The sequence below is a fragment of the Hypanus sabinus genome, unplaced genomic scaffold, assembly GCF_030144855.1.
Source record: "Hypanus sabinus isolate sHypSab1 unplaced genomic scaffold, sHypSab1.hap1 scaffold_294, whole genome shotgun sequence".
Taxonomy (NCBI): domain Eukaryota; kingdom Metazoa; phylum Chordata; class Chondrichthyes; order Myliobatiformes; family Dasyatidae; genus Hypanus; species Hypanus sabinus.
This window is the reverse complement of record NW_026781090.1, coordinates 213,959-230,530: the sequence shown is the minus strand read 5'-3', so window position 1 is coordinate 230,530 and position 16,572 is coordinate 213,959. Positions and strand designations below refer to the sequence as shown.

The 16,572-nt window shown below is 44.7% G+C and overlaps 1 protein-coding gene across 1 annotated transcript; it reads right to left on the bottom strand.

The window, feature by feature from the left end:
* Positions 1-288: 288 nt before the first annotated feature.
* Positions 289-4,402, bottom strand: LOC132388299 (zinc finger protein 420-like). Its single transcript, XM_059960639.1, has 2 exons — positions 1,274-4,402; positions 289-425 (listed from the first exon to the last, which is right to left on the bottom strand). Exon 1 carries the CDS (start codon positions 4,380-4,382, stop codon positions 2,715-2,717), a length of 1,668 nt encoding a protein of 555 aa, XP_059816622.1. The 5' UTR covers positions 4,383-4,402; the 3' UTR covers positions 289-425; positions 1,274-2,714.
* Positions 4,403-16,572: the final 12,170 nt, after the last annotated feature.

The window sequence follows — 16,572 nt, the reverse complement described above, 5'->3', positions numbered from 1 at the left end:
TCAGCTCGACTTCTTCAGTCTGCAGGAAATTCAAGGGAAACTTCTTCACCCAGAGTGATGACAATTTGGAACCCATCACCACAGAGGTGGACAACAGGGGAGGATTTGAAAGATCTGTTGTGGAACAGAATCACTGGCAGGGTTCAGCCGGCCTGAGTTGACTCTCTACTGTACACTAGGTGTGTTATAAATTCACTAAGTACCGGAGACAGTGTTTAAAATACAACTGATTTATTTGTCACAGATCTAGTCCCATTAAAGATGAATATGCAGCAGATGAAACTCCTCCCATGCCCAGTGACCAGGGTGCAGACCTGGGTGTGGTGAGCAGCAGCAATAATTGCAGAGTTCAGCACCGACAACTGCTACGAAGGATGAACAGCTCTGATGGGCAGAAGGGTGCAGAGTTGCCCATGTCCCCCCACCTGCCGGGGAAAATCACAAACTGTTATTGTTACCACGCTGCTAATGAGAGAGAAAGGGAGACAAAGGGAAAACATACTGGGACTGGAACATTTGCTTCAGATAAGGGAGAGACAACACCGGGAGTGAGAGACTTGTTGTTCCACCATATTATGACTCCTGCAAGACTTATGGCTCCGGAGAGGGCTGTTTACTTGGTACTATTCTGTTCATTAAAATTCTTCAGTGAACAGCTGGAGTGGGCTGGTTTGATGGACTAAGCCATTCAAAACTGATTGACACCTGAGACCCCGTGAGTAGGGATAAAATTGAGGTCTGGGGAGATACCCCTCAGACACACCAGGAGACACACTAGTGAGCACTGCTTGAGTGTTGGAACCCACAAGAAGGTGTGGGGCATCGGGGACCGAACAAAGAATCGGTCAGTTTAACTCACAGGGCCGGTGGGGGCTTGTGTGTGTGTCCACCCTTGCCTGGGTGATGAGTCCACCACAGAAGAATGGTCGGACAGAGGGGTCATACCTGAATGGCCACAACACATTGACGGATCGAGAACATAATGGAAGGTTTGACTGACTGTAGCTGTCACTGTTCGCTCGCTCTCTCTTTCTCTCTCCAACGATTAAAACACAAGAACCAACAACTACCTCAGCACGTATGAACTGAACTGAACTTTATATTCACATATGACAATTCATTATCCCCTAGACATCGATAGAGCTTGTTTATTATTGATTATTATTATACCCACACTTTTAGGTTTAGTATTGCTAACGTGTATTATCTATATATTTGCATTATTGATATTGATTTGTATATTTTACTAATAAACAATGTTTGAAAATAGTACCCCCAGACTCCAACGGATTCTTCTATCTTTGCTGGTCAGACACCCAGTTACAGGGTACTTAACACAACCACTCTCAAAATTGCATTCAGCAACGGTGATGGACAAATATGCAGCATGCAACTCATTGAAACTTTCTCCCCAGTGTGAACCCGGTAGTGTGTCACAAGTGTAATGCACTGTAAGGTTTCACTGCTGATGCAGTGGACTCTCTGCAATGTTTCCCTGCTGAGTTAATGGCTTCCCTGCAGCAGCAATGTTTAGGGTACGACTAGCGATAACAGGGTTTTGGAGTGTGGGGCTATCCAATGACAGAAATGTTCTTTCTTGTGAGTCTGGTAGAGAGATTTTCATGGCCTTTTGCTGGGGAGAGATGAGAAGAAGAGAGAGTGGGCTCTTTTTCTTTCTTTTTCATTACTTCACTAACCATCTAGTCAAAGTAAGAATTGTACATCTCAGTCGTTTAATCACATATTGTGTATCGTTTGTTACTGCGGGGGTACTGATTTGTAACAGGGGATACGTCACACAGCATCCACCCAAACAAGATTTCTTAAGTTTGGCCGGGCTGGGGGATATCACCCCCTATATTTAGCTGCTAGCCGAAGTAAGAGTTGCACAGGGTTAGATTACTGAGTGAATCGCTTCTGAAATACACAGCAGGTGAACGGTCTCTCCCCAGTGTGAACTCAATGATGCACATTAAGTTGATTTTGCTGAGGGAATATCTTCCCAACGTCTGAGCATGAGATCGGCCTCTCCCCAGTGTGAACTCACTGGTGTCTCTGCAGTTGAGATGTCGGAGTGAATCACTTCCCACACACTGAAGCCTGAATTATGCTTCACCGTACGCTCCACGTAGCCGCGTACCCGACACGGCACTCTAGGCCATACCGTACGCCGTAGCCTAAAGCACACCTTACGAAAATGTAACTGTGTGTCACAGACTGCGAGAACTGTGATTGGTCTGCTTGGTAACAGCACATTTCCTCCTAGAGATTTCCTGTTGCTTCAAAGTTGGGAAAATGGACCAAATCGAGGAGAGGTTAAGTCAGGAAGTCAGAAAATATTTACATTTGTACGACTCTTCATTGGTATATTATAAAGACTTGCAAATGGTATGAAATTTGTGCAAAGAAGTTTCCACAAACATCAGTTTGGACGTCACGGACTGCACAAAGAAATGGAAAAAACTTCTCTCTTTTCTGCGCTGCAGTGATTTCAATAACTCTTATTCAGCATCTATTAGCTCCAAATCCAACAAGATGAACTCAGCAGTTACCATCATTCCCAACTCCACAAGTCAATTCAACACAGTAGCATAGAACCCCAACGCCAACTAGCATTTTGCCAGAGCAACACAGACACACGAACTCACAAGTAAAAATGCACACAATGGCATAGGCCACTTGTGTGGGCTACTGTGTATGATACACTGCAGCGTCTACACAGAGGTATAATTCAGGCTTGAGTCTGTGAACGGCCTCTCCCCAGTGTGAACTGACCAGTGTTTTTGTAGGTGGTGTGACTGAGTGAATCCTTTCCCATACTCTGAGCAGGTGAATGGCCTCTCCCCGGTGTGAATTCGCTGATGAACCATTAGGTGTGATGACCGAGTGAATCCCTTTCCACAGTCTGAGCATCTGAACCGCCGTTCCCCAGTGTGAACTCTCTGATGGACCTTCAGGTCAGTTGAACAAGTGAATCCCTTCCTACAGTCCGAGCAGGTGAACGGCCGCTCCCCAGTGTGAACTCTCTGGTGAGCCATTAGGGTGGATGACTGAGTGAATCCCTTACCACACACTGAGCAGTTGAATGGCTTCTCGCTAGTGTGAACAGACTGGTGTCTCAGTAGCTGCGATGACAAAGTGAATCCCTCCCCACAGACTGAGCAGGTGTATGGCTTCTCCCCAGTGTGAACTTGCTGATGTACCTTCAGTTTAGATGACAGAGTGAATCCCTTCCCACAGTCTAAGCAGGTGAACGGTCGTTCCTCAGTGTGAACTCTCTGATGTACCTTCACTTGAGATGACTGAGTGAATCTTTTCCCACAGTCTGAGCAGGTGTATGGCCTCTCTCCAGTGTGAACTCGCTGATGCACCTTCAGTTGAGATGACCGAGTGAATCCCTTACCACAGTCTGAACAGGTGAATGGCCGCTCCCCTGTGTGAACTCGCTGGTGTGCCAATAGGTGGGATGAATGAGTAAATCTCTTCCCACAGTCTGAGCAGGTGAACGGTCGCTCCCCTGTGTGAGCGCGCTGATGCACCATTAGGTGAGATGACCGAGTGAATCCCTTCCCACAGTCTGAGCATCTGAATGGCCGTTCGCCAGTGTGAACTCTCTGATGTACCTTCAGGTCAGTTGAACAAGTGAATCCCTTCCCACAGACGGAGCAGGTGAACGGCCGCTCCCCAGTGTGAACTCGCTGGTGAGCCATTAGCGTGGATGACTGAGTGAATCCCTTCCCACATACTGAGCAGGTGAATGGCCACGCCCCAGTGTGAACAGACTGGTGTCTCAGTAGCTGCCATGAGAAAGTGAATCCCTCCCCACAGTATGAGCAGGTAAACGGCCTCTCCCCAGTGTGTACTGACTTGTGTGCTTGTAGGTGGGATGACTGAGTGAATCCCTTCCCACAGTCTGAGCAGGTGAATGGCCTCTCTCCAGTGTGAACTCGCTGATGTACCTTCAGTTTAGATGACAGAGTGAATCCCTTCCCACAGTCTGAGCAGGTGAATGGCTTCTCCCCAGTGTGAACTTGCTGATGGACCTTCAGTTTAGATGAGCAAGTGAATCCTTTCCCACAGTCTGAGCAGGTGAATGGCCTCTCTCCAGTGTGAACTCGCTGATGTACCTTCAGTTTAGATGAGCAAGTGAATCCCTTCCCACAGTCTGAGCAGGTGAACGGCCTCTCTCCAGTGTGAATTCTTTGATGTACTTTCAGTTGGTATGAGCCAGTGAATCCTTTTCCACAGTCCGAGCAGGTAAACGGTCTCTCCCCAGTGTGAACTCTCTGATGTAGCTTCAGTTTAGATGACTTAGTGAATCCCTTCCCACAGTCTGAGCAGGTGAACAGCCACTCCTCAGTGTGGACTTGCTGGTGAACCATTTGGACAGATGACCGAGTAAAACCTTCCACACAAATTCAGCAGATGACCAGCCTCTGCCCAGTGTGAACTGACTGGTGTGTCAACAGGTGGGAAGACCAATTGAATCCCTTCTCACACACAGAGCAGGTGGATGGCCTTGTCCCAGTGTGAACTTATTGATGTCCCTTCAGTTGAAATGTCCATCTGAATCCATTCCCACTGTCTGAGCAGATGAATGGGAATCACCTGTTCAAAATGACAGCCGTGGCAGTTGGTCAGATCATAGAGTGAATCTCTCTCCGCAGTCTGAGCGGGAATGATGATCGAGTGAATCCCTTGCTCCACTTCTTAAATACCTGGACAGAGACAGCAAAACTGGTGTGTTGTGTTTTAGATTTCCGTAGAGAAATTCCTTGTGATTTGTAACCTGTAAGAAGATGAACAAAATCCATCAGTGGGTGCAGGACAACATTTCAGATGAGATCACTGAGTTGTCAAGCTGTGAATTGACATCACACTGTTACAGTGAGATTCAACACAAGTTGGAGAGTGAAATCACCTTCTAACTGGGCTCAGTGCTGGCATCTGGAATGACCCTCAAACTCTCTGATGCTCTTCCTGTCTCTATAAGAATGGGGCATTTCTGCCATCTCCAATCTGTGACCTGGCTTAGTTTGACTCTTTCCATTGGCATTATTCCCTGTTCCCACTGAGCTGCATGGGTTCCTGGCCCCACAGTAACTGAAACACTCTCACCGAAAAAGCCGGCAGTGCATTCCACACATTTCAGCCCTGGGAAAACAAACCTCTGGCTGTGCACACGATCAATGCCCCTCATCATCCTCTACACCTAGAAAAGACTCTAAACACAAACAAGGAAATTACACATTGCTTTGAGGATTTGTCAGATGCATACAAAATGATGAAGGAGAAGTTTGGGTAAATAAATGCAAGCGGCTTTTTCCACTGAGGTTGGGTGGGATGACAATCAGAGGTCATGGGTAAGTGGGGAAGGTGAAAATGTAATGGGAACATGTGGAAAAGCTCTTTACTGAAATGGTTGTGAGAGTGTGGATTGAGATGCCAGCACAAGTGGTGAATATGAGCTCGGTTTCACCATTTAAAAAAAGTTTAGATAGCAGCCTGGTTGGTAGGGTATGGATTTGTGTAAAAATGGCCCAAGGGATATCAGGGACCAAATTCACCACAACCACAAACTGTTCCTGCTGCTCCCATCCAGGAAACGGTACCACAGCAAAAGGACCAACAGGCTCCTGGACATCATCTTCTATCAGGCCATCAGACTGATTAATTGATTTCTATGTTTTCTTGACTGGCCTATATACAAACTAATTATTATGTTAATTTAAATTACACATTGCACATTTAGATGGTAACGTAATGTAAATATTTCTACTCCTCATCTATATGAAGGGTATTTGTAATAAAGTCAATTCAATTCACCCTCTCCACTATATGTTCTGTCAATCTAGCTCCCATTCCTCCTACAACTTATTTAAACCACATCACGCCCCCCCCCCCCCCACGCTACCTCTTGCAAGCCTTATCACCAGGATATTAGTTGCCTCTTGGTCTGTTCCCCTAACTAACAAGTCTCCTATCAACCCTTCAACTTTCCTCTGTAAGGTAATTGCCCCCAACAGTGTCTGAAGTGGTCCACCTGCTGTTGTGCGGGATAGCAACAAAGTACTCTGCGATGGCTATTTAACCTCATCCCCTTCCTGACTCTCACACAGTTTCCTGTGCCCTGCACCTTGGGTGTAACTCACCTCTCTTCATGTCATACCTATCACCACCTCCAACTGCTGGATGATCTGGAATTCATCCCTTTCAAGTTCCAACTCCTTAAAGTGCAGGGTTACAAGCTGCAGCTGGATGCACATCTTGTAGGTGAGGGCATCAGGGACACTGGATGACTCCCCTCCTTCCCTCCAATATCCCCTCTAATTTGTAATAACCGGTGTGCAGATAAATCTTGTACTGTGCATTTTTTACCCAGTGACAAGATGTGCACAGTGAATTTTATATAGAGAGGTATTCATTTTCACAGCTGGCAAATCACTGTCAATAGGAACTTTGATCTCCTCTGGGTTTGATCCCGTTCATCTGCACTCTCACACAACCTATGTAGCAGGCCTGTAACGGGTAATGAAGGATTTTCTCACCAAAGCTTTTGCACACTGTCCATATGTGATTTGCTTGCTAAATTATGCTTTAAAAAGTCAGGTTTCCAAATAGCACTCCATTTCTTCCCACTTGCAAATTCTCCAGCAACTTTAGCATCAACACAATGCACACAGATAACACCAGTTTCTGTATGCTACATAAATATTTCCCCTGAACCCGTCCCCAATGACTGACGGTGGTGAACTCAGTGATGGCAATGCCAATGAATATGAAGGGATGGGCAGTAGTCTGTCTCATTGGAGTCTGGCACATTTGTGAACTGAAAGCTACTTGTTGCCCAGGGCAAAGGTGTTTGATATCATTATGTACCCAGAGAGAATGGGACAAAACATGTTCTCACCGGTAGAAAAGTCCAGAACAAGAACACACACAAAATGCTGGAGGAACTCAGCAGGCCAGACAGCATCTATGGAAAACTGTACTAAAGCTGAGTTCATCCAGCAATTTGTGTTGCTTGGATTTCCAGCATCTGCAGATGTTCTCTTGTTAGTAATTGGGGAAAGAACAAAGGTGATTTTCTCAACTGGTGATGTAAAAGATTTTGTTCCCTTTCTCCGAGTTCCTAATCCTTGCATTTAGATAGCTGGAGCTCAGCTCTGTCTGAGAGATCCATCGGTTCCCATTCCCTCATCAGCCGGAAGCTCCCCGGGGCCCGTGTACGGATCGTGGGGCTGAGAGAGAGGGAAGAGGGCAGGACTGTCCCGGGATTGCGGGTCACGGTGCCCGCAGTTCACAGGAATCGTCCCTCAGTCGGTGTTTAAGATAAAAACACAGAGAATCGATCTTACCTGCAGACGCTATTTCCAAGGCCTTCTGTGTACCATGCGCATGCGTCATGCTTTGCGACGTCATTAGCCCTGACGCCTGCGCATCTGTTCGGTTCTTCAGCGCCAGCGAAATTTTAAACGCACCGCCTTATGGGTAATCCCGGAGCCATTAAATATTTCTGCAGGCTCTGGTTCAATATTCATAACTCATTTTTTTCGTGTGTGTATAGAAAAATCTGCATCTGTTTTAACGCAGAAAGCTCCCATAAACAACTCAATATACTCAATATCAATGTGTATCCAATGCCAAAGTAAAATGCAGATATAAAACACAGGAGATTCTGCAGTTGCTGGAAATACAGACACACACACACACTCAAAATGCTACATTTTCGAGTGGATTTACAAACCTCTCCTCTCACTCACTTATTCCGTGGATTACTGAACTTTTCCACTTTACCATCTTAAGACTTTAAGCATTGTTTCCCAAGCTTGATAGTTTGGGAGCTATATATACTCACAGCACTGTTAACTTTCTGTGTATTTCGTTTAATCTTTTATATTTGGAGTAGATACAGATAAAGATAGTGGTTTTCACATCGAAACCAGACTCCATTAGTGATCTATTGCTGCTGGTCCGTAACAATTGTGCTGTCTGAGGCACAGTCCTTTAAAATTGGTGAAAATGACCCAAAACGTTGAAAAGAGCGGGGAAGAAGGAGTTTAACCAACTTCGTCCGGAGCCCTGAACAACGTCACAACCACAGTGAGCTCATCGTCTTGTTCAGCCCGGAGAAAATCATGCAGGAAATTCATGCAGGTGTATAAGATGATGAGAGGCATTGGTCGTGTGGATAGCCAGAGGCTTTTTCCCAGGGCTGAAACGGCTAACACGAGGGGGAATAGGTTTAAGCTGCTTGAGAGTAGGTGCAGAGGAGAAGTCAGAGCTAAGGCTTTTAAGCAAAGAGTGATGTGTGTGTGAAATGCACTGCCAGCGACGTTGGTAGAGGCGGATACAATAGGGTCTTTTAAGAGACTCTTGGATAGGTACATGGAGCTTAGGAAAACAGGTGGCTATGCGGTCGGGTAATTCTAAGCAATTTCTAGAGTAAGTTACATGGTCGGCACAACATTGCGGGCCAAAGCGTCTGTAATGTGTTTTGGATTTCTATGATTCCATGAAATTCAAAGGAAATCTCCTATCCCACGGAGTGGTGACTCGTTGCAACCTGTCATCTCAGGGAGAGTGATAGGGGAACGGCAGGGAAAGATTTTGATATTCTGATATGGAACAGAAACATGGGCAGAAACCAGATGGGCTGAATGGCCTCTCTAGTGTACACAGTGAGTGTGGTAGAGACTGTATGTACCTGACACACGGGATTTGATACAAAACTGATTTATCTTTCACAGATCCACAATATTAAACACCAGTCTAGTTTAAGGCTGACATCAGCAGAACAGACTCCTCCAATGCTCAGTGACCAGGGTTCAGTCCTGGGTGCGATGAGCAGCCGCAAGAACTGCAGAATCTGACAGTGACAGTCCCTCATGAACCTGCAGCTGCCTTCAGTCACTGTGATGGTTAAACATTTAACACGGAGCTGATTTGAACTTCCTCCCTGATGTGACGTTGCTGGTGTTGCAGCATCTGGGATGATTGAGTAAAACTTTTTGCTCATTCCGGACAGAAATGTGGCCTCTATTTATTGTGAACTCACCGGAGCATCACAAGGTGGGTTAACTGAATGAGTCTCTTCGCACACACGGAGCAGGTGAACGGCCGCTTCCCAGTGTAGAGCTGTTGGTGTATCTGCGATAGCCGACTGAATCCCTTCCAAAATGCGAGCCAGTGAATGACGTCACATTGCTATAAACGTCATGGCAGTGTATCCAATCAGACACGGGCATGGACAGATGTTCGGGCTCTCCTTGTCGCAAGAGGGAGCGTTGTCTTCAGCAACTCCGCCTCCACATTCAAGAATCGGCGGCATTCAAGTGCTGGTGAACTGACAGATACAACGGAACTATCGTGCTGTTGTGGTTGTGATTCCCATACACAAATCCTTTGTCTTTTCTAAACTGTTAAAAGTTTACAAACCACGTCAGTGGGTGAAGGACAACATTTCCACTCAGATTATTTACTTTCCATGGTGCCTTCTGAGAAAAACACTGTCACAACTCAAAACAACTTGGGGGGACAAGACTTCATCTTCTAACTGGCCACAGTTCCGGAATCAGGCACAATATCAAACTCTCTGCTTCCCTCTTTGTATCAAAATGGATCATTCCTCCCCTTCATCAGTCTGTGACTTGGCTCATTTTGTCTCTCTCCTTCGCGTTCTGAGCATGCGCCACACACCCACTGAGATCACATTTCATTTACACGCTGTGACTAGAGACTTTCTGATTATTATGTCCCTCCTGGTATTTGACGGTTGTAATCTCAGAGTCAGCAATGGTATTGAACATCGGGAGTAGGTGATTAGGCTTTTTCGTTGGAGATGATAAACTGCCGGCAGTGTGCGTCTGGATGAGTGGATCGTTTTCAGACTGGAAGGAGGTAGCGTTTGGAGTACCCCACAGAGCAGTCCCTGACCACAGTTGTTCACAGTTTAATATCCTGGCGGAGGCGGCGAGATGTGAGATGTCCCAGTCTGCTGGTGACGCAGAAAGAGTGGAGTTGGGGGAGGGGAGGCTGTTCACATGCAATTTCGTAGCTTTGCAATCAGTACATAGTGCACTGTGGGGCCGCAGTGGCGGGTTCCAATCTGCTAATTACATTTGCCGACGGCACTACATTGATCGGCCGAATCCCAAATAATAACGAGGCAGCCGACAGAGAAGAAGTCATCACCCCGACACTGTGGTGTCAAGAAAACAACCTCTCTCTCATTGTGACAAAAACACAGGAGCTGGTTGTGGATTACAGGAGGAATGGAGACAGTGAGCACATTCAACATTTCCAAGTCTGTTATTGACACAAATGCACATTTTAATATTGATTATGACACAATGTATTTCACAGGTTGTTAATGACATAAAACATATTTAGAGATTGTTACTGACAGAGAATCGTATAATTTATGTTTCGTGTGTTATCTGAATGTACTTGCCTGTGATGCTGCCACAAGTCAGTGTTTCTCTGTACCTGTACCTTCCAGTACTTGTGCACTTGGCAATAAATTCAACAGGACCTGAGAAATCTCAGTGAGATTTGATTAGTGATGATCATCTTGGCAGCTCGGTAGGTCGAATGTATCCGACAGTCCACTGTTAAATGCAAAACCCTGAACAGTGTCGATCAGAGTGATCTTAGACTCCAAGTTCATCGAGAAACTGCACAGATTTATCGGGTGGTTAAGAAGGCAAATGACATGGTTGACTTTATTAGTTGAAGCATTGAGTTCAAAAGTCGGGAAGTTGTGTTGTGGCTGTTACGAGCCTGCGGTCGTACTGTGACTGTTTCTTTAAGAGCGGCGGCGTGAGGAGGCGGGGCTATGATGTCAGTCACAGGCTGACTGTGGGAGGGGGAGAGGGAGAGGGAGAGGGAGAGGGAGAGGGAGAGGGAGGGAGAGAGAGAGAGAGAGAGAGAGAGAGAGAAACTGGAAAAGCTGATCGCTTCAGTTAGTCGCAGCTGAGGCTTGGAACTCTCCTGTGCCCACAAGAGTGGGTTGATCAACGGTACACGGAACCACAACGAATGTGTGTGGCTGTCACTTCCTATAATCCATAGGAGTGGATTGTGGAATGTCTTCTGTTAACCCTTGCCTGGGTATGTTGCTTGGTAACCCCTGGAAGACGGTATTCCTGTGACAGGTCACTTTCGCTGATAACTCGTATGTCGACGGATTCAACGGATAAGAACATCGGCGGCGGTTATTTTGAAGTAACGGCCGTTTCTCTACGTTTCACCCTGGATTACAAATATCTCTCTCCCATCATTTATTCCGTAGATTACTGAACTCTCCTACTTTACCATCTCAAGACTCTGAGCTTTGTTCCCTCAGGCTCGATAGTCTGGGAGTTATACTTACACATATATACACATTACACTGTTAACTTTCCTTTATTTCGTTAAGTTACTATATTATAAGTCGATACTAATAAAGAGAATGGTTTTAACATCAAAACCAGACTCCGCTGTGAACTCTATTGCTGCTGGTTCGTTTCTAAAACGTCACAGTTCGTAACACAGTTTTATAAAACTAGTTAGACCACATCTGGAGTGTTTCATACAGTTCTGGTCGCCCCCATTCTCGGAATGATGTCGGGGCTTTGGAGAGGGCACAGAAGAGGTTTACCAGGACACTGCCTGGATTAGAGGGCATGAGCTATAACGAGAGGCTGGACAAACTTGTGTTGTTTTCTCCAGAGCGGCGCAGGCTGGGGTGAGACTGGATGGACGTTTATAAGATTACGAGAGGAATAGATCGAGTGGACAGACGATATATTTTTCCTGGGGGTTGAAATGTCTAATACAGTTAAGGTGAGAGGAGATGTGAGCGGCGTTTGCGTCTTTCCACAGAGTAGTGGGTAAACGGACATCTGTCTGGGGGTGAGAGACCAAAGCGGCCATGTAATCCCGGTTCCTGTTCACGTTTCTCTGCAGATCTGCAGCATCTGCGAGGCACTGCTCTACCTATACGTGGAGCTTCATCTTTCCCCGTTCAGGCAAGGCAGTGAGATCCGGATCTGTCACGTCCTCTCGTTGTGGTGGACAATATGTTTTTTTTTCGGCAATATTTTCAGCATGTTTCATTCCACTGTTTTCACCTGCTGAAGTGCTGCCGATGTTTCTGGGTGTCTGACCCACTTATGTGAGAATTTAGCTTTTTATAATTATCTGAGCTTCTCATAAATGTGGACAGTTCAGTTAAGCTTCACTCCACTACTTCCAAAGCAACAACCCAGTCAGTCAAATAGTTCCACACAATTAAAATAGTTTATTACATCTTTTTTTCATTTTGTACTATTTATATAAATTAACAATGTGATAGTTATATTCTTATATTAAATCACAATTGTTAAAATCTATGGTTAAAAATTGGGTTCCACTGCTGAACGAATTTCTTGACATAATTCTGGTATTGATATGGGAGACCCACCACCAGTCACCTGATCCCACTTACCGCAGATCGTAATGAGAGATTAAAGCCTTTTCTATTTATTTGCGTTCCTCAGAAAGAGAACTGTTCAGTTTCCTTCTGTGGTTCCAGAGCAGAAGCTCAGTCTGTCTAATATTTCCACACAATTAAAATGGGGAATTTGTTTATTATCATCATGTACTGAACGACAGTTCAAATCTTCCCTGACGTACCATCCACACAGATCGATACATAACAACGGTACATCGGTCTGATATACGATAAAACAATAACTGTAACAAAGCATTATGGCTGCAGAGAAAGTGCAGTGCAGATAGACATATGGTGCAGGGTCACGTCGAGTCACATTGTGATGTCGAGTCTATTTAATCATTCATTTGGCTTATAACTGCAGACAGGAAGCCATCCTTCAGCCTGGTGTTACGCACTTTAATGCTTCTGTATCTCCTCCCCGATGGGGGAGCGGGTTTGCAGCGAGAATGTCCAGGTTGTGAGGATCTTTAATACATGGCCTGGTTCTCCGAGGGAGTGGAAGTGTAGGGAGAGTCCATGGAGTGGAGGCTTGTTTCTCTGATGTTCTCTGCTCTCCAAAGTTCTCTGCAGTTCCTTACAGTCATGGGCAGAGCAGTAGCCATACGAATGCGTGAAGTATCGACAAGAAGCTCAGAGACCTCGGCCTTCACCCTGCCTTGTGTAGCTGGATCCTGGACTTCCTGTCAGATCGCCGGCAGGTGGTAAGAGTGGGCTCCATCTCCTGTCTCTCTGACCCTCAGGACACATACCCCACAGTGTTGTCTCTTTGGCCCTCTCCTTTACTCTCTGTGCACCCTTGTCTTGTGTTGCCACCCACAGCTCCAACCTGCTAATGAAATTGGCTGACAACACTACATTGATTGGCCTAACCTCAAATAATAACTTTCAATCGATCAAATGCCTCCCGACAAGGTTCGGTCCAAACATACTTTTCACGCTTCTTCAGGAGATTGGTCAGAGGAAGAGCGATAGCAGCAAAGTTCTTACAGAACTTACGATAATATCCATCCATTCCCAGAAACCTTCTAAGAGCCTTCTTACCAGTCAGAATAGGAACTTGAGAAATTGCCTGGATTTTAGCCCCAACAGGAGCCAACTTGCTTTGACCAACAACATAGCCATGACAGGTCACAGTGGCATGGCCAAATTCACTCTTAGCTAACTGTAAGGTTGTCCTGAGAAAGCCTGTCAAACGGCTTCTCGACTGCAGAGATATGCTTTTCCCAAGTGCCACTCCCTGTGGCTAAGTCATCAATATAGGCATCTGTGTGTTCTAACCCTGGAATTACAGAATCAATCATTCTCTGGAATGATCCTGGACCATTTTTCCTTCCAAAAGAGAAAACATTGTGTTCATACAACCCAGAAGGTGTCACAAATGCAGAAATTTCTCTACCTCTGTCCGTCAATGGATCACACCAATACCCTTTCAACAGATCAATCTTTGTAAGAAATTTAGCTTTTCCAGACTTATTGATGCAATCATCCTCCCTAGGGATAGGAGAGGATTCTGTTTTTGTTACTGCATTTACCTTCCCATAATCAGTACAAAATCTAACACCACCATCAGGTTAAGGCACAATAACGCAGGGTGAGCTCCAATCTGATGCCAAAGGACTAATAATACCACTTTCATCATATATTCAATTCCTTGCTCAGCCAATTTACACTTTTCGACGTTCATGCAATATGGGTGTTGTTTAATCGGTTTGGCTTGACCAATATCTACATCATGTACTGCGACTGTGGTTTGCTTGGGAACATCGTGAAATAAATCTTTAAACATCAGGATTACTTCTTTCAGCTGTTGTTGTTGCTTTGGCTGCAGATGAGCCAACTCGTTAGCAATGTTTTCTGGAACAACCGAGTTCATTAGCCTAACTGGGACCATGTTTGGCTTGTGAAAATTCTCAGACGAGTCGATTGTTTCATTCTCAATATGTTTTGACAACAACACTCACAGACGGTGCCTGCTTGTCAAAATACGGCTTCATTATATTTATGTGTACCACCTGTGTTAGTTTACGTTGGTCGGGTGTTTTAATAGCATTATTCAGATCATTAATTTGAGAGACTATTTCAAGCACCTTATCTCCCACCTGATATTTTCTTTCTCAAGCCCACTTATCAAACCAACACTTCATTTTGTTTTGAGAGATCTTTAAGTTTTGTCTCACTAGACTACAGACTTGGTGTAGTTTATTCTTGAACTTCTAAACAGAGTCTAACAAGTTAACATGTACATCCCCATCAATCCACTGTTCCTTTAACAAGGACAAGGTTCCCCTCACTATAAATTTTAAAAAGGGTTCACCGAATGCAGTTATAGGGCAGAGTGGGGCCACTGGGGTGACCTGATTCGGTTTACCCACAACTTGACAAGTGCGACAGCTTCTGCAAAAGGTCACAACATCTTTCCTCAAATTAGGCCAGTAGAATTATTACATAACTGTTTACAGTTTTATTCACTCCAAAATGTCGACCTAATGGCATACTGTGGGCCAAAGTTAAAATTTCAGCCATATAACTTTAGGAACTACAACTTGGTGAACAATTTCCCATTCCTCACTCGCTGGTATAGCAGGTGGCCTCCACTTCCTCATTGACACTTCATCATGAGATAATACCCTACTGGCACATTCTTAATCTCATCATCTGAGAGAGCTGTTTCTTTTAAAGCTTCAATCTCAGGGTCTTGGTTCTGTTCTGCTATAAACTCCTTCCTAGACAGGGATAAATCTTTCTCATCAGACTTACGACTGAATCCTGTTGAAACAATGAAGGCAGAAATTCCCTGACAAGTCATCATAACCTGAATCCCGATTTTGGCTATCATGGGTATCAGAATCATGCTGCACAGATTCGTCTGCGTCGGCAGACATTTTAGCCATACTTTGAGTTCCTGCGCAGGAAGGATAAATGTTAAAATCCATCTGTGGGTCGTCAGCGGTTGTCTTAGTTGTCAACAGCGCTGCAGGAACAATTTTAGGTCATTCCCTAACAGCAAACTAACATCTTCCAATGGTAAAATGGAGTATAATCCAATTTTAACAGGTCCCAAAAGCAACCCTGACAGTAAATTTACCTTGTACAATGGCACAGAAACCATGCTACCCCCAAAGCCTTTAATAAGATTTACTTCATCAGTGTTCGTCTCATCACCAAACTTTAGAACGCTGTCTAATATAAGTGACTGAGAATCCCCAGTAACTCAAAGAATTTTTGGTAGTTGGGTTGACCCTTTCTTTACTAATACAAACCCATTTGACATAAAATGATCAAAAGCCTTCTTAATTCAGTCAGAGTTCTCAGTCCATAACTGAGCCTCACAGAATGTTCAGAACCCTGTGGGTTTATAGGTGCGTCAACAAACTGAACACCTGCATTTGGGACTGGCTTCTTTTCATTTTTCTTATTCAGGATAGAACAATTAGCCATCACATGACCAGCTTTCTTACAATAGTAACAAGCAAGACCAGAATATTTCTCTTTCAACTGCTTCCCTTCATCCTTACTCTTGTCACTAGTCCCAGCTGTAATTTCTGGTTTACCCTGGTGATCTCTGGCACTCTTTTGGAAGCTCTTATTTGGGATAATCTTAACCTTATGAGTAAAAGCAAACTCATCTGCTATTCTATCAGACTCCTGCAAATTGGCAGTATCCTTTTCATCTAAATATGTCTTTATGTCGTCAGGAGCACACTTTTTGAATTCTTCAATTAAAACTAACTCTTTCAAGCTATTAAAATCATCATATACTTATCATCATCATCATATATGTGCACCAGCGATCAGAACACACAGACTTCTCATAAGCAAATTACATATGTCCGGTTCACAGATTTCCACAAATTTCAAAACTTTTGCCTGTATGATTCTGGGACCAACTCGTAAGCTTTGAGCACAGCCTGTTTCACTATGTCACAATCAGCTGCTTCATCAACTGTCAAAGCAGAATAGGCTTGCTAAGCCTCCCCCTTTGTAAGAGAACCAACCCTCTTTTGGCCACTTTAAATTCTAAGCAACCTTCTCAAAATGCTGTAAGTATTTATCAACCTCTTTCTCATCAAATGGAGGTACCAATTTAATTTCCT

Bases quoted from the DNA above. Each gene is read 5' to 3' on its own strand.
- LOC132388299 (XM_059960639.1), bottom strand. From the start codon at position 4,382: ATGGTTCACCAGCAAGTCCACACTGAGGAGTGGCTGTTCACCTGCTCA.